An 18510-nucleotide genomic window follows, 5' to 3' on the forward strand; every position below is an offset into this window, starting at 1 on the left:
GGTCTCAGTGCCAAATTACACCAGTGCCAACTGTCATATCTTGAGGAGACACATATTTCCTGCACTCATCACTTACCTTATTAAGCAACGTGCATGTAGGGCCTCACTGCTTTATATTTACATCTGCATTGCACTGGAAGCTCACTCATTTGGCTGCTTCATAGTCAATAGACCTTTTCAATTTAATTGTCTCTTCTCAGCATTTCTCAGTCCAAATTTGCACCAATGATTCTGCTTTCTGTTTCACGTTGTCAGTATAGGTGTCAGGTCAAATGTTAAAGTTGTTGGCTCTTCAGAGAAGCACTGCAGAAACTGAGGTTAGATGAAGATGCAGAAGCCATTCACTGGAGACATTTTTCAGGCATCCATTAGGATTGCTGAACAGAATATCATCCTGCAGGTCAGCAAGGGAGCTGAGGTCCAGATTTTCTAAGCCTGAATCATAGCTCTGTTGTTTATTTCTTGTGTAAGCTTTGACAAATTGCCGTTTTTTCAGTTTCCAAAAATGACTATTCCTTTTCAGTGTCTTTTTGTCACATTAAGTCTAAGGATGAACAAGGTCTGATGTTAACAAATCAGAAAGCAAAGAAAAACCCAAAACATATCTCACTTGAATTTTTACTCTCTTGCATAAACCCTTATCACGTAAATTATTTTACTTCATCCATTGGATAATATTCTGTAACCAAACCTACCCAAGAGAGCAAACATTTTCAGAATCAAATCCAAATTATACTTCACACAGTATTATTGTAGTACAGGCACATGTTTATAGTACCTGCTCCTTGCAGTTAGAGTCAGCTTGCATTTACTGAAATGATTCACCATGAGCACCACAATTGGAAAACTGTTCCTTTCATTTCCCTAACTTTGGTTTTGCAGGAACAGTGCCAGTTCTCTTTAACCTTTATGGATGGGGTTTTTCTAACATGTAGCTAAAAACATACCCCTGAATAAATCTGAAAACCTAGCAAATAATAGAGTTTTCCACAGATTACAACATTTCTGTTCAGCTATAATTATTTTTGAGAATAGGGATTCTTCTTTGGTTAATGAACACCATCTGCTAACCAGACAGGCAGTAATATGGAAAGATCTGTAAATCATTGCTTGCACAATCTTCAACGAATACGTAAATTTTAGTCAGAAGAAAGCAAAACCACCAAATATATGTTTCCTAAGTTTTCTGTTTGTTGTCTGATTTCCTAGCAACTAACACCAGAGTAGGTAGTAGTTTTCAGTATTTTCAGGGGAATTCCAGGACCTTTACACTACTAAAAGAGTACCTCCCCTTTCTTATTTTTTGTTCTCTGTTTAACTGTAGGGCTGAAATGTCCAAAATTACTGCAAGGAGGTTGGCCAAACTGGTCATATGCTGTATGCTTGCAGTTCAGCTGCAAGCAACTTTTCCACAGTGCAGCTGTCTGCATTTCACAGCACACAGCAAGAATGTGTATTTCTGTGCTGAGAAAAACTTTTAAAGGTGTTTCACTAGGAGCAGAATGGCTTGGTATTAATCACTGCTATTTCAGTGAAAGATGAAGTAATGCTGCTATTTATACCTTTTGCTTCTGCATTTTTATTTATCCCTAAAGATCAACATTTTTTACTTTGTTGCTATAAACAGCAAAAATTCGATTTTTTTCAATAGAATCAAAATTTTATTTGATGTTTGCAGACAAATACAAGCATTGGGAGAAGGTTTGTATTCACGTAACTTTGTAATCAAAGTTTCATAAGCATTTCAAAAAGTTCATTATTTGAGTTTTCTCGTTTTGGCATTGTAGAGCAATCCTACAAGTGAGCAAGTGAGTTTAAATTGGGAACATATGTTTTAATCTCTTAAATATTTATGTAAATATTTTTAAAAATCGACTAGCATCTATATTTTTGGCAAAGTGCAACAGAATTGACCCTTACCTCATCCTTATAAAGAACTGAAACATCATGCACAGGCTTCCTGGCAGTTGGCCAGAGAGTTCAGAGATAGTGTTTCTGCTCTGATGTGGAGGCTTCTTGTGGCATATGCTGGTCAGTCAAAAAAATACATGTCTGAATTCATATTTGCAAAGATCAGTGAGCTCTTATTTCTGCTATTAGTCAGTGAATGCTTAGGCATAAACTCAAGTAATTCAGATCTTTTTTGCAAAAAACTTGTAAGAAATTAATCTCAGAGACCTAAACTTTACCTCCATTTTGCTGAAGCACTCTAAAAGGAATCACTCCATTAAAAAAAAAAAAAAAAAAAAAGAAGCCTTTTCTGGGAACATTTTTAATTGGAAGAAAAGAAGTGAGACATTAAAAGCAGTTTGACCTTCTTACTGATGTGCTTCCAGAGAATGTTGATTGAGCTCAGAGGAAATATAAACCCCTCTGGAGAGGGAGTGTGACTAATCTGAATGCTACCTGCAAGGGTTGCATGGAAGAAAGGTCTGTGCCTCAAAGAAGAGCACACAGGCTTTCCTCTCCTCTGAGCCATTTCAGGTTTAAATAAAAAGTGCCTTTTGTGGCTATCAGGAAACCCTTAGTAGGAGAAGCTGAGTCATAGCTGCCTGTTAGGTTTTAAAATGTTCCCAGCTTTCTTTGAGCTGAGATAAATAGCAATTGGCTTTGTTTTGCCTGCTGAAACTCCCCTGATCCCTGTTCCCACCCCCTCAGGAGCCGAGACATTAAGTCTGGTTGTTGAGAAATCTTTCAGTTTCCCAAGCTGGAAAGCAGCGTTTTCTGAGCTGAGCTCTGTCCTGAGTGGCTGTGCAACTCCAGCTGCTCAGGGGAAAGAAGAGCTGCAGATTCCACTGTGAGGCTTCCCCAGCAATGCCACCTTTTGTTCTCCAGTTGTAAAACCTCAGCAACCTGGTTTCTTTAGAGGGAAACCAGGCCATCTTCTAAAGGCACTGGGAGGAAAAAGGGATGGTGGTTTACACTGAAGCTTCCTCTCCATCTCACTGATGAAATGTTCATGGATATCAGAGTTTCAGGGGATTTAACATTTACCTGTGCTGACGGCCTTGGGGGAGGAAGTGCACTGCCTTTTTCTCCATAGGGATCAAAGGCAATATTGGTTTAAAATACACTTAAAAACGTCTTCAGTTCCTGAACTGAGATGCCCAGTAGCTTGACAATGGAGCGTTGTGACTGCAGGGCAAGCCACCTCTGGCTGCTCCATGTGCAGCAAGGTGGAGAAAAGGGAGAAGAGCTAAGCCCGTGCCAATTCACCTGTGAGACAACTTCAGCTATGGAAAGGTTCACCTGGATTAGTGGGAATTCTTTTGTTTAAAAGGTGCTTTGCTGGTGGATACTGTGTGATGGACTGAGGGAGATCAGTGTTACATAGCTGGCATGGTCTCACATCTGTATTTAGATGTCTCCTTTTTTAGCTTAAAATAGATTCTTATAGTTTTGCTCCCTTTCAGACCTGCTGCTCTTTCCCCTCATAGATTTGTGTTTTGCAGTCCTAGAAGTCCCATAGCCAGCTATGAGGAAGTCAAAGTCAGGTTTTCTGTGTGAAGCTGAAAGACTCAATGGTAGAAATGATGGTAAATGCTTCTGAGACTTAGCAGCCACAAGTTTGGCATGAAAGACATTGAGGAAAATATTTGCACTTAATTGAAGGTCTTGATCTACAGCTTCCTGAAATATGGTAAAACAGAGCAATGGCCAAAGACACCTTATTCAAATTGCAAATTATTCTTAGATTTAGAGATTAGAGGTTTTACACATCTGTGTGCATATGTTGAGCAGATCAAAGGAGTATTTTATTTAGTTTGTGTTATGAAATATCTCCTATAAGTAAAGGCTCTGATAGAGATGCTATTTTTCACTTCTGACATACCACAGTATTTGCCTCTGGGAATATAGAGCTCATGGTTAGTGAGATGGTTTTCTTAAGTATTTTGGGGCTTTTCAATGTGACAGAACCTTTCCTCTGGAGATGAAGCCAAAGAGATTGATGGAGTGTGGGTATTACAAAGCTCAAGTGAACCTATAAATTCTGTGTAAGCAAAATATCAGTGCCTAAATGAAACACCTGGGGGGCTTGTAATGTAAAGAGCAAAAAAAAATTGCTGCTGGAAGGCAGAATGGCACGCACAAAATCAGATCAAACACAGAATCCCTTTTCTTTCTGTGTGTGACAGGTACAAAACCCCGCTACTGGCTTTTCTAAAGGTAAGGTTTCGCTATGAATGTAGCTGATGTAAATCTGCCCTGATACTGGGAGGGCTGCTGTGCCTTCCTGCCCTATTTATGCCTGAACTTGGGGACTGAGGCAGGAATAGCATCTTCCCAGGAATTCATTAAAGAGAGGCTCGTGCTACACTTAGCACATCTCCATCAAGCAATGATAAAACCAGTCTCAGATGTTCAGCTGCTTTGTCCTGTTAAACCAGGGCCTGCATTTCATCCATTGTTTTGCTGCTGGTTTCTTTTTTCAATCTAGCTCACAGTGTGTAAGAATTTAGTCACCCCAGGGTCTGGGGAGTGGTGTTAGGACAATGCTTTCTTATCTGAAAAAAAAATACATAACCTTTCAAACACAGCTTGTTTTACAATTGCACTGTTACAATTGAATAAAGAAAAGAACATTAAACACACCAAGTGTCAGAAAGTTGGTTTATCCACTGTGATCTGGCAGCTTGTAATCATGCTCAGTAGGCTGAGGCAAATTGCATTGTCTTTAATTTTATGATTTCTAAAGCAGTGGGAAATGGCATTTTTACAATAGAAGGACCTCCCTGTGACAACTTGGCTTGATTATTTGAAGTTAGTAAGAGCTGAGAATGGATCTGATTTAGCTTTCTTGAACTGATAAAGTTAGAAGCCAATAAAAAAAATCCACTTTTTTTCTCTGTGTCTCAGCAGTCAGAGCAGATGCTGAGGTTTGGTACAAAATGTACCAAAACAGGAGGTGAAGTACTGCCTGCACAGGCAGTGCAAGCTGCTCCAGCCTGCCATTCTCTTCCTGGGTTCCCTGTAGCAGAGCAGACCTTCCAGCCCAGAGTACACATTTGTCAATGAAATGGGTGCCACTGCCTGTCCTTATCAGAGCTGTCAGGGAGTTTTTCCAGACCTCCTCACCAGGCTGCTTTGCTTTGTTGTCAGGTTGTGGAGAAGAGCTCTCTGGCCCTTCTGGTTCATTTCACAGCCCTGGCTACCCCCACAGATACCCAAGCAATAGGGAATGCATCTGGTACATCCACACAGCGCCTGGCAGCAGCATTCAACTCACCATTCAGGAATTCGACATTGAGTATCACCCAAACTGCAGCTATGATGTTTTGGAGGTAAGAGCATTTATTTACTCCTCTAAAATGCACAAGTTATATTAATTTCTGTCTGGAACAGATAATCCCAAGAACTGCAGATGCAGAACAAACAATTCTACCACAATTTCCTGTTTCTGCTGAGGCTACAGTTATGTTCAACAGGTATTGTCACAGAAGCCACAATGTTCTTATTACTTTTTGCTTTCATATCTTTGGTGACTGTATACCTTAATTAATTATGATGTTATGCACTGTATGCTTCTTAACAAAAGACAAAATTCCTTTGAAAAACTTAAAAGTCTTAAAAACTCCACCTTTTATAAAGAACTAAGTGTAGGATGCTGTACCATGAAGATAATTTCCTGATGCAAAGGAAGATGATGGATCACTGCAGGGGATAACTCAGGTGAGATCTTGCATAGGGCCTTCCAAGGATGTGGGGAGATTTAAAACCCTGAGTGATGAAAATTGTGAAGAATCTTTGCACTCAAAAAAAAAAAAAAAGAGGCAGTATCCTAGTCACCTTAGGGTGGTGGAAAAAGGAGAAAAGGGGCCTCTCTAAGGATGTTCTGACCTCCTTGAAGAAACCCATAAGACTGGATGACCCTGTTATATATGACATCTTTTCACTCATGTTGGTAAGCAACCAGGTGACCAATCTCAGCTAACAGAGTTGAACAGACTTCCAGTACAGGAAGAAGGGATAGGAAATAATTTCAGGAAGAACTTTAGAGTTACAGACTTTCTAAACTGCTCTCACTAGAGATCACCAATGGAGGTACACTTGCTGTGACTTTTTGTCAGTGTTGATACATGGGTGACTTTTCAATGTTTTTGTAATGAATGCAAAAGACTGATTAAGAGAACTTGTACCACTCTGCTGCAGCCTTTCTTCTCCTCTTCTGGGTGATGTGATACAGCATACAGTTAGACACCTGTCTGTCCAGCACCCACACTTGTGCTCTGCTTCCCACTCCCACATTCTGACTTCTGCAGTAGCATTGGCAAGAACACCTGTGTGTCACATTGCTGACACCAGAGACTGAGTAGGTGTACCTGTGCTGGCTGGTTTGGCTGTTGATGAAGTCTGCTATATTGCATCTTCATTGTTCTTTGTGCCCACAATTACCAGATAGAAGGCAATCTGCCTATAAACTTCCATTTTGCCTCTGTTGCCCAGAGGAATCCATTAAACAGCCTCCAAATCTAAATTTGCTGTGATGACCAATTCTTGAATAGTCCAAGGACAATGCCTACATCTGCAGATGGTTGCTCAGGAGCTACCATGATCCAGCAAGAGTACAGATGGCTGGCAACCATTTGTTTGGGAACTTTTTGACTGGGAAGGTAGCTGGGCTAAAACCAATTGAGTGGATTGCCAGACACCAACTGCTTAAAGACACCATTTAACAGGACCCTGCAGTTTGCTGCTCTGTGTTCCTGAGCAAGGTATTCACCTTAGGTTTCGGGTTTCCCTTTTTTGCCTTTTGCAGCTTAGTTGCTATGTTTTGCTTCATTCCAACCATACTGATTCATCTGCACAGATGCTCACCCTGCTGCTTGAACTCCCCTGCCTCCTGCCCTCAGAACTGGCATGCTTTGAGTTACTTGTCTCCTGATCTTGGTTCATCCAGTTCCCAACACCTGACTCTGATCTGCTGGCAGATAATCTAACATAAATCAACTTAGAGGGGAAAATTGGTTCATGTCTTAGTGCATGATCAAAGATCTTGTGTGGCAGCATAGAGCTTCCCCTGCCAAGCTGCAGGCACACAGTGGAGCTTCATGCACCTTGCCACATACATATTTTCTTGCTTTTGTTATAAAATTCATTCATACCATGATTGACAGTCTGAGCAGAACAAAGGATGACTCAGATTTAGTGGGGGAAAAAAAGAACATGGCTAGCCATTTTCAGAAGCTGCTTTATCTTGCCACCTTCTTTCCTGTGGTTTCTATGTATGTCCAAGCAGAAAACCACACACACATTTAAGTTTGCAGAGTGTTAAAAAAAAAGGCCACTGGTGTGCTTTTGATACTGTGTGTTTCAGTGATCACTAAGGTTCCAAGGGTCTTTCACTCTCACATTATCTTCCCAAAAGTATCCTGTCTAAGTATCTTTGGGGTTTGAAGTCTAATTTTTCTCATAGTTATTCTTCTGATTTCACATTTTCCTTATCTCTGAGTAGTAAGTTCTACTGCTTCCTGCTTTCTTTGACATCAAACAATTTTCCAGTTTTAATGGGAAGTCAAAATCAGTACTAAAGTAGGTTTGCACTCTGCTGTCCCTCCATGTCCCATTCACTCTGGTACCTAAAATAAGATGTCCTGTAATGAATATTTCCCAGCAATCACAAAACTTGCTCTCCTGGATGCATTTAACTTTTGCTTAGGAACACCCTCATCCCTATGACCTGGCAGTGAATTTAGGAAAATTCTAAGAGATATTTCTGATTGCAACATCTTTGTTGCTAAGTTCATTTTTATACCATGGTTTCTTGAATATTTCACCCTTGCACATTTGTCTGAAGCATCCGTGTTCTTGTAAAAGGCAGCATCTCCCTTCCCTTTCCTTTGACAATGGAAAACAAGCTGTCATTTCCCTGTCAGTATCCCAGGACTGCCATATGTTTCACCAAAACCATGCAATAATAGTTACATTATTTTTTTTAATGTGAAATCCTCAGGTTATCCCCATGTTTCAAGTGTTTGATACATTCTCCTTTAATCTTTTTTCCCTGTTTCTTTTATGGCACTGTTGCAGTCTGTCTTTTTTTCTTCCCCTTGAAATTACATTCCTTTTATAAATATCCAAAAAGCAAATTTAAATTGTTCTTAAAGCTATTTTCTAAAAATGTTTCATGGAAATAGAAGACATTATTTTGGACACAATGAAATAATTTAAATAGTTTTAAATGGCATCTATTGAAATTACATTCATAGAGGAAAATTATCATGCCTGCTTTGAATAAATTATGACACATAAATGATGACATCTTCTTCTTTAGCATGGACCAGATTTTTACAAACTATAAATATATTCTGCCTCAGCAATATGCAGCCCTGAGCAGAAAAGGAAGGAAGACTGTCAATCTATTTCACTTCCAAGTCAGATGTTCTGGTCTTCTCATTTAAATAGAAGAAAACATTAGGTATTACCACAATTCTTATTTCTCTGTCAAAGCCAGGCTCTCTCTTTGCTGGAAGTTATATCTGGGCAGGGATCAGTGTTATTCCCAGAAAATCTGTGTCATGAGGGTGACCAACTGCATAAAAACAGCTTTCTGTTGCTCATAACTCTGGAATGCTGACTGTTAACATTAAATGGAGCTAACAGGGCAGAAGCAAATGATAAGAACAGGTCAAAACCATGGGCCTTATGGCAGTGTCCTGCAGCCCTGCTATGAGATCCAATACCACTTTATCTTGGGATCAGATACTCTGGTCAGACTAGATGTTTATTTATTTTTTTTCAGCTCAGATATCCTATCATTCTTTATGAACCACACCCTTGAATTCATTCTTTCCATCCATTCTCTTTTCCCTCTTTTTTTTTCATGTGGTAACTATTGGTTTTTCTCTTTGTAGCCAAATATAATATTTTATTGTTTTTTGTCATGGAAACACTCAAACTTGCTTTTATTCCAGCCTTTATGAAAGCATCTGATTAATTGAACTGGCCTAAAAGAGAAAATAAAATACACTCATAACTATAAGGAGTATGCCTCTGACTGCTTTTTATTTTGAAACTGTGCAGAAGGTGTTGCTGAACAATTAACAATGTAAAGGAGACCCACAAGCTTCAGATTTCCATCAGTATTTCTCCCCCATCCTTAATTCTTTCCCAATAGGTCAATTTGAAGTGTTCAGCTTGGGACAAGTTAATTTCTGGGGGGATGCTGCAGAAATCAGCAGGGTTTATGTCAGAGCTGGGTTTGGTTCCCTTGCCCAGGGGCAGACAGCCCCAGGGAGCACCAGGGATGATGTGAGAGGGCTGGTCCATGAGACATCTTAGATGCATATTAGAAACTCCTGCTGTTTCCTCTGCCACATAGCTTCCCTAGGCTGCTTTAGATGATTAAGAGCATGTGTTCCTGCTAGATCTCATGCTGTGGCTCTGACTCAGGGAATGTACCACAAACACATTTTAAAATTCATATTTGAACAGACTTCTGACAAATGCAGCAGTCACTGGGCCTCACAGGCAGCCAAGCAGTAAGATTTTTCTGAAGACACTGAGCTTCCAGCGGACAAACAGGCTTCTTCCCCAGACCCTGACAGCTTCATTACAGATTCTGAATCTGAGCTGTGATTTCATCCATACTGACTTCTTTTGAATGCCTTGAGACGATCGATTGGGCAGAGGAGCCATTATCCATTCAAGTCATGCAGCCTCCCTGCAGAATGCAAAAAAGTGCTGTCTCAGTCAAAATAAAAATGTTTAAGCTATTAAGCCTGTGTTATCAGCCACCAAAGCAAAATACTGTCTTTTGAACATCTAACTGTCTATGATGTTTATAGAAAAATTCATTCCTTATTTCTTCTGCGGATGCAACCCTCAGTTCCTGAGGTCTCATGTTAACCTGGAGTCACTGATTTTTTTTTTCCCAGTTAAAACCAAATTATTTCTCTTATATCTCTAACATCAGAGCAGTGTCAGGCCCTCTGAGTAGTTAGTGAGCACACAATTAATCAAATTATGTAACAATGCAGTACACTTAGCCCTGAATGTGAGGGGACTAGCTCAGCTCTTTGTTAGACTTGCTCAGATATTTTGCTTGGACAGAACCCAAGCTGCTTCTGGGGTTTCACAGTGTCTCACGAAGCTTATTAAAATATTGAATTTCCCCTCATCTTGAAGTGATCATAGGAAAAAAAGACACATATAAAGCTGTTTCTAACAGTACTGCTGCTTTCTGAGAAAGATGCATAGACTGTTTCTTTTAACTTTTTTGATGCTTACCAAACTATTAATTTTTGGAGTGGACTTGAGGTGCTACTGTTGGAAAATTCTGGTGGGATTTGTTGCCTTATATTCCTATTCTCTGCTTTTGGGTTTTTTTTTGTTTGTTTCTTTTTGTTGTTGTTTTGTGGTTGTTGGGGTTTTTTTGTTGTTAGAACTTGATATTATCTAGTTTAATTTTGGGATTTATGCATAATAATAAGCGTACTTATAGAATTAGAATCTTTCTGTTAATTGTTTGGTTGCTGAAAGACAGCAGCACATTCTTTATTTGGTGTATCTCTTTTATAGTTTTCACATCCAAGGTTACTGCCAAGCTGACGTTTGCAGCTGCAGTCCTGCCAGGCACATACAGTGGAGGTGGCAGACTGTCAGTATCGGGTGCCATTTCATTAGCATGCAGGCAGCCAAGAAAATCCAATAACTGTGGGCTCTAGGCACCAAAATCACATGTCAATTGGAAATTGCCCTGAGCATGTGTGTTTTCTTCAGCTTTGAGAGGGAAGACTGGGGAAGGTGAGCTGTTCCACCAGTTACAAATGGGTTCAAACTAAAATCCTACATCCTTTCTGGAAAACAAGCAGGGTTAACAAGGCTTCACACTGCCACATAATTCACTGCACTTGGTTTAAAAATGCATTGTAAGTACATCGTACTGCTGTGGTGCTTGAGGGAGTGGTGGTTCTCTGGTTTATGACTGCCTGAGGCACATTCTGCTGAGTAGGAAACAATTACTCTTAAAAGCCAAAACCTGTCATTTGTGGCAAATATGTATGCTATATATCCTTGTTTCCAAAGGACATTATTAACATTATGCAGCATAAGACATCAGGTAGCTTACTTGACCCAAATCCAGTATTTTGGATATTTATGCTGCCCTTGAAGAAAATAAAGTTGCAAAGCTTTTTGTTTTAGCAGAAAGAATTATGAAATCTGTCCCCAATTTAAAAATCGTCTTTAACTATGCATCTAGATATCAGTGGTGCAAATCATCAGCACAGGTTCCTGCAAAATGAAGCCAGTTCTTTTTACACAAGGATGAAAAAAAAAAAAAAATCTGGATTTATATGTCCAGAGAAACAAGGTGGTAATTCTGGAGGGAAAGGGAAAAAGAATCTGGCCAACTCCCCAAACAGAAAATTCAATTTAATGCAAGGCTGTTCTCAAATCACCTAGAATTTTAAACTTGGTTTCTACAGGTGGTTCAGGTGCCAACAAAGTCTGCAGAGAAAAAGACTCTATTAGCTGCTTTATATTTTAAAATGTTGAATCATTTTCAATACTTATAGATGGGTTTTTTTTTCCTCCTAAAAATTAAACAGTTCTCATGTATTCTGTGTGACAGATACTCTCTTGGGAAAACTTTGACAATATTTCTCCCACTTCTAGGTCTTTGGAGGCCCAGATTTCCTCTCTCCTAGGCTAGCCCAGCTGTGTGTCTCAAGATCAGCACAGAACCCACTGCGAATCTCCACCACTGGCAATTCAGCCGTTGTCCGTTTCGAGACAGATGCAGCAGACACAGGGAAAGGTTTTAATGCCTCCTGGCAAGAAATTCCAGGTGGTGAGTATACTGATTAATACCAGGAGAAATTCAGGAAGCCTAAGAATTGAGAATCAGCCACGCAGCATTCAAAGTAATCAACCAGCAGAGGACTGAAAGCTGAAGGAGAATTTGGGTGATACTGAATTTGGTTACACTAAGAGATGCTGGAAAACACAAAGAGTTAAAAATTGTCTAATTATCTGAAATCTAGGCCTATTAATGTACTTTTTTCCTGTTTCTTCTCTACGTAATTAATGAAGACATTCCTGCAATGAGCAAATGATTTTGCATGCTACCACTTCTTTCCACCCACTTACCCATACAGAGTCTTTTAGTCACCGAATGGTGCTGTTGGTTTTAAATGGTAAACTGAAAAATAGCTGAGAACACTAGCTTGAAGAACTCAGTAGACTGGACCCCAAAAATATTTGGAGTGATTAGTAAATACTTGATCTCTATAAGGTTTATCCATCCCCCAATGTGATTTTTTGTTCATAGCCTTACTGGTAATCACTAAAAGAGATATGCTTAAAAGACTCAACCACATCTCTACATGGGAGTTCTAATAAAAAGGCCAATTATTGGAAAATAATTGCTATGAAAAGTGATGAGAGGCAAATTTTAATTCTTGCAGTTTTGCTTTATTAAGCACACTGATTCATTAGTTTGTCAAGGTTTGTACTTCTCCTCTTGCAGAAGTTTTATGAGAAAGGCACAAGATTTTTTTCTTAATAAAAGAAGTCTAGTCCTTTGAATTAATCCCCTTTTGAGATCTGGCGGCCTATTTTTTCTACTTAGGCCCCCTGAAGCTTTCTTATCCCTTTACAATGTCTTGCCTGCTGTACTCCAACCCCCTCTAGCCTCTAAAATACCCACTCACCAGAATAAAATAACAGTATAGTTTTTTTATCCTTGCATTTCTTTTTCCCTCCTCCGTCTCTTTTTAAGATGTAAAACTCTGTTCGTGTAAGTCCTGTTGAAATCCCTCGTACTTCCCACACAGAATTCATCACTCCGGGCTATTTAGATATTCATGAGCACATGATCTGTTCTGACCAGAAGTACCTGAGGGTGGAGTCCTCGGGAAGCCCTCAACTTCATGGGTAGAGAAGTAAAAATGTGAGGTGTGCAATTGTTGCACTGCTCATGAGCAATGAGGAGCTCCCAGCTCTCTCAGTAAATGAGTAATTTTCTCACCCTAAGCTCAGCTAGGCCTAGTTATTGCTTTCTCAGTATGCCAGGTCTCTGGCATTCCTATGAACAGTATTTTGGATTGATTTTACAGTATCTAGGATAGAAGAATACCAGCACTAATGCTTCAGCCAGTTTGGGGCTACATTACTCTGAGCAGTGTTGTCACATATTCTAGTATAATGATAATTTTATACTTTCCTAAAAGAAATTTCCATTGATTTTGTTGCACACTTCAACTGTTGTAGCACTCATCTTACAAACGCTTAATGTAGGAAATATAAAAAAAGGAGGTGTCCACAGTTTAAAAATAGAGCTGGATTCTCACTAAGTATGAAAGAAAAGAGCTTGTGATTAAAACTGATTGTGTCTTTTTCAGGCTGTGGTGGTATTTTCCAAGCTAACAGCGGGGAAATCCATTCTCCAAACTATCCTCAACCTTATAATAACAACACTGATTGCTCTTGGGTTATCCAAGTTGACCAAAGCCACAGAGTCCTATTGAATTTCACGGATTTTGACATTGAAAATCACCACTCATGTAACTACGACAATGTTGAAGTAAGTAACAAAAGAAATTTCAAAGGTTTCCTTGATTAGTCTGGTGAAATGCATGCAAAATAACCTCATACACAGATAACTGTTATGATGACACCCTTTCCTATTTACAGTGCATTTTGCCACAGCTTGCTCCAAGCCATAGGATGAACTGCTGACATATATAGCAGATTGCCCAAACTCTGCTACAAACTCAGGAGAGAGGGAGTCTGCATCCAGAGGGAATTGTTACTGGCTGATTTTCTTTATGTATGCACTGTTTATTCAGGTGCTCTGCAGCTGTCTGTTTAATTGCTTCATTAGACCCACTGCTCTCTTTAAAGCTTCCCATTGCTGCTGGTTTGGGAACTTTTGTTGTCACAGAAACTCAAATTGCTGCTCAATCAGTGCACAGCAACGAAAAACTCTCCAAGTCTCCTCTTGGCCTTTTGGGAGCAGGGACATGAAATCCTGGCCCTCGATGTCAGATTGCACTTCACTCAGTACAAAGGCATGTGTGATCAGTACTAGGCAGATAAAGCACAGTGACTGTAGCCCAAAATCCAGCTTTCCTCTCCTTGATAAACTGTCATTCACAAAGAACTCAATTTGGCAGGAGCTGAGACTCTTTTGAAAACAGCATCAGTTTAACAACATTGCCTCGTAAAGCTTTTTTGTACTGAACTAGAAAAAAAGGAAATGTGTCCCCATTTTGCTGAGCACAACTGAAGATTTCATTTGCCCACAAAGCGTCTTTGTACAATGACTGTTCCTTTTTTTTTTTCCTCCTGGTTATGAGGCATAAGGAAATATGGCTATGTCTTTTTATTTAAATTATAAACTACGTCAGGGAACCTTTGGAAAGGAGCTTTCAGTTCTTCTGTGCTGTGACACAGGAGTAGAAAGTCAGAAAGTCAAAGTGCCTGATAGAAACACAGGCTATCTAAGATGGTTGTATTTGTATTAATGCAAACAAACCATTCACAAATTAAGGGCTAAAGCCTGAAAAGGCCTGATATACCAGTTTCTCTTCTAGACCTGATGCCGATGGATGCTTGCACAAATCTTTACACTTTGTGGAGTATTCAGTTCCATGAGCTCCTTGCAGCTACCAGCAGAAATCTCCCATTATCTTTACAGGCTGGATAGGACTGTTTTGAATCATTGACTGTTTTGCATCACTGAGTTTTGAATCACTGAAAAGAGTCATTCCCTCAGTGGCCAGAGATGTCTGTGCCAGAGCTCTTTGTGTGAACAGAGTCTGCAGACCATGTGCAGTGACACCCCTTGTCCTCCAAGGCTATTGGAGTATCTGTCGTTTGCTTCTGCTTTTTGGTTTTTTTGGGGGTGCTGAAGAAGGGAGTTGCCCATTATCCCCAACTGTCCAAACACAACTGGAGAGTCCAATTTGATGCAGACTTCAATCACTGCCCACAAAATAGAGTGTGGTTTGAAAATTGATGAGGGGGAATGCTGGTTTGAAGCCAAGAGATAATAAAGGGATCTGAAGCCTTGGTGTAGGAGGTAGAGTTTTTCAGCGCTCATGCAAGGGAACCAGCAGGGCAAGAAAGGAGTAAATGAGGTTTCTTTCACTCCTGGCATGCCAATAATAGGAGAATCACTTGTTACCAGCACCTAGATGCGATTTGTGTTCACCTTGTTTCGAGACTTGCTATATGCCTCACACGTAGGAGAGCAGAGTGAGGGGACAGAGAGTGCCTGGAAAATATAAGTAGGTGTCTGACTGTGAATGGTTTAGGAATTGCATTCCAAAAGCTGTGGAAATGGAAAATACAGGCAGCTAAGGAAGCAGGTGGGTTGTTTTTCTCTCCCTAATATAGGAACAACTACCATGTATGAGTAGCACAGAGGTTCCACCCTTTTCTGTTTCTTGAATTTTTACTTATCTGTAGGGATTTTAGTTGCTCTGTGAGATCTCTTGGGCTTCCCTCCACCCTCGAGTGCACCAATGGTCTTTTCCTTCACCCTCCCCCCTCTAAATCCACTCATTTTTCCCTGCATTATGACTCAAGTTGCTTTTTTTTCCAAATATTTCTCCCATAAATTCCTTTCTATGGGGAACACATGAAAACATTTTTCCTCTAAGGTTTTCCATTGCACGTGTGTTATGTCAGCAAAGTAGGAGGAGGGAAAATACTTGTACCTGCTGCTTCTTGGCTGTGCTGCAACTCCATAAATCCTGGTGCATTTTTCTGTTCAGCTCAGTGATTTCAGATGTGAACCTGGGCACAGATCTAGGTTCAACCAAATGTATTCTGAGCCTGTGATGGTAAATCATGGGATAACTGCCCTGAGCTCCCCCTAGAGCCAATGGAGGGAGTGCAGAGAGCACATATTTCAAGTGTTTAGTTTTCTAAATTTAGTTGAGTCCTCTGCTTCTGCACCTCAGTTTTCTTTCTTATTTTTTCTCAGAACAGATGACCATCTCTTCGTCTGTTAAATGGGGGCGTATAGCCTTTCTCTAATCTCAAGTATAACTCAGTTATATTATGTAGAAAGCATAAGATCTTTGAGAAGAGTTTTTTCGTCATTGTCACCATACTTGAGTAAATTTTCAATTCCTCCCTGTGTACCCACCCCTGTGTTCTTCTGTCGGGAGAGTGACTCACAAAAATTTTTTTGTGACTCACAAAAAATTTGTTTTTTTGAAGGAAAATAGATGGAAAGAAATTGTGAATGTACCAATTGCTGCATTTTTGGGCAGTGTTTAACCAATAATGTATCTGATGCTATGCCAGGAGCTCAGGTCAGCAAGTTTCAAGTATTTGGAGACGGGAGGAGAACCTGGCTCAGAAGGCAATGCTTGTAGCACAAGGTCCTGAAAAGGGGAGTGAGAATTAGCTTATTCTGTCCAGTGAGCTTGATTAGATAAATGCTTTTTTTCCTTCATGTTGCTGTATAACAAGTAAAACACAGGAATATAGAAATGTGAGCTTCTGGGATATAGAGAGGAGGTACGACTTCATTTATTCCAGGTGCTGGCAAAGAGAATCTTTCAAGGGAGAACAGTTAGAAATATATGGAGTTTTTTTGGCTCAGAAGACAAAAATTGACATCTTTTTGTCATGTGTTTGTGCAAAGTTCAGGACACATTTGAAGAAGAAGGCAATGAGTCACTCATTTATGTTCACTGTGGAAAGGGAATTGCTGCTATGCACAATGCAACTGAAAACTTGGCTTTTAAGAGAGCAGATGCATTGGTTTTCCTTAGCCCTGCAGCCACAAAAATGCATTTCTCAAATGCTTTTAAAATGACTTTAAGAAACTGCAGAAACTCAACTCTTTCCCGAGCTAGTGTGTGAATATTGTGGTTTCTGATCTAACTGCAAGCCTGAAATCCTCCTGGTTGTATCCTCAGCTGGAAAGAGGCACGCAGATCAAAGCCAGCATTTTACCAGGAGCAGTCAGGCCCTCTTTCTATGCCCTGTCAATGCAATGCTTCTTCTCAGATAAAATCCTCTCACTACTGTCTAAGGAAAGACACTGCCTTAATTCCTAAGGGTTATTTTTTCCCCCTACATTCCATGGTTTGTGGTTTTTAACTCCAGGCCGTCTGATTTATACACAGAATATATGTGCAGGGGAAGAATAAACACTGCACACTGTGTATTCGAGGGTGATTGTGGCAGGCTGCCAAAAGAGAAGAAAAGGTTGAATGGATGGATGTTTTTGGGTGTCTTTACCAGGTACTCATTTTAACAGGCGTTGCAGACTTAATGCTCCATCACCAGATCCCACACAGCTAGCCAGTGTTCACAGAATCACAGGCAAATGTTTAATTCATGAGTACAGCATTGACTATGTAGGGTATGTCAGGGGATTAAGCAGGAGTTTTGTCCCTTGTTTCTTAGATCTGAGGTTTATTTGAGACAGGTCATCTTTCTCTCAGCTGCTGTTTTTTTGGGTTTTTTCACTAGTGTGTTCAAAAGCCTTTGAATACTGGAGGCAGAAACATTGCATTGTGTTACACAGTCTAGTTAAAAATTTCTAATTCATTGGTGCTGCCTTGCACAGACTTGCTAGGATGTGAGCCACTTTGAAGTAAAGGAAGATATTCTCAATAAAAAATACATGTCTTCTAATCTGACGGCATTTGTATAGCTTTTATATAGCTTTTAGCCTCCTGACTGCATTTTTGGGTGCTCCTATGCATATTTTAATTCATATTTTTCTCCATTATATTAAACTATGTGACTATGGCAGGGCAGGATGTTAATGCTGAAACAGGAACTGAATTCAACTGCTGTTGCAGCCCAAAGGCTCCTCCTCTGTGGTCATGCAACTGTGCTGGGAGCTCCAGTGCTCCTCCCTGCTGAAGGCAGCACTTCTGAGACTCTCCCATGGCTCCCAACACAGCTGTAACAAATCACTTCTGCTGGAGTGCTAGGAATGATTAATGGGGGACTGATATTGTGGCCATTCTTCTCTCTCTGTACTTTCTCTTGTCAAAATTTTGATGTTGCTTAAATTATAAACTCATTGGTTTTAACTTCTCTGTCCTTCTCTTCCTGATTGTGAAACAGGAAGGAAACAAAATTATCAGCTGTAGGGGGGAAAAAAGAGAAGGAAGCCTTTTGTGGTAAAATGAAAAGTGATGAAAAGTGAAGTTTTGTAAACCTATCCACTTTCTTCCTCCTTTTTTTTTTTTAACTTCTCTTTACCCTCTGCTTAAATAGTGCTTCATGTATATGTGTGTAATTTGGCACTCTGAAGTTTTTATAAAACATAGATATAGAACTCTGATCCTTGATGCTGGATCTAAAAGCCATAATCTTGGTGACCTTTTATCCAGAGTCATAGCTCTCACTGATGCACCAGTTGCATGTTAGGGCCAGTTTAGAAATCTTTACTGAGACAAAATGTAGGGTTTAACTGAATGAAAGCTACACAGGAACTCATGTTGGCCATTAACAGAAAACAGCAAATATATGGGGACATCTGGGTTGTTAAATGAGTGTTGCTTCAATACCCAATGCACATGAAAGAAG

General features: G+C 40.0%; 1 protein-coding gene across 1 annotated transcript in view; it reads left to right on the top strand.

The window, feature by feature from the left end:
- The window catches only part of CUBN (cubilin), a 142328-nt gene that overhangs the window by 59491 nt on the left and 64327 nt on the right, over positions 1-18510 (top strand). Inside the window, exons 29-31 of the mRNA XM_030971133.1 lie at positions 5101-5282; positions 11617-11791; positions 13344-13525. Coding sequence (XP_030826993.1) covers positions 5101-5282; positions 11617-11791; positions 13344-13525 — 539 coding nt within the window. The remainder of the gene's footprint in view (positions 1-5100; positions 5283-11616; positions 11792-13343; positions 13526-18510) is intronic.

This window comes from Camarhynchus parvulus, chromosome 2 (genome assembly GCF_901933205.1).
Source record: "Camarhynchus parvulus chromosome 2, STF_HiC, whole genome shotgun sequence".
Classification (NCBI taxonomy): domain Eukaryota; kingdom Metazoa; phylum Chordata; class Aves; order Passeriformes; family Thraupidae; genus Camarhynchus; species Camarhynchus parvulus.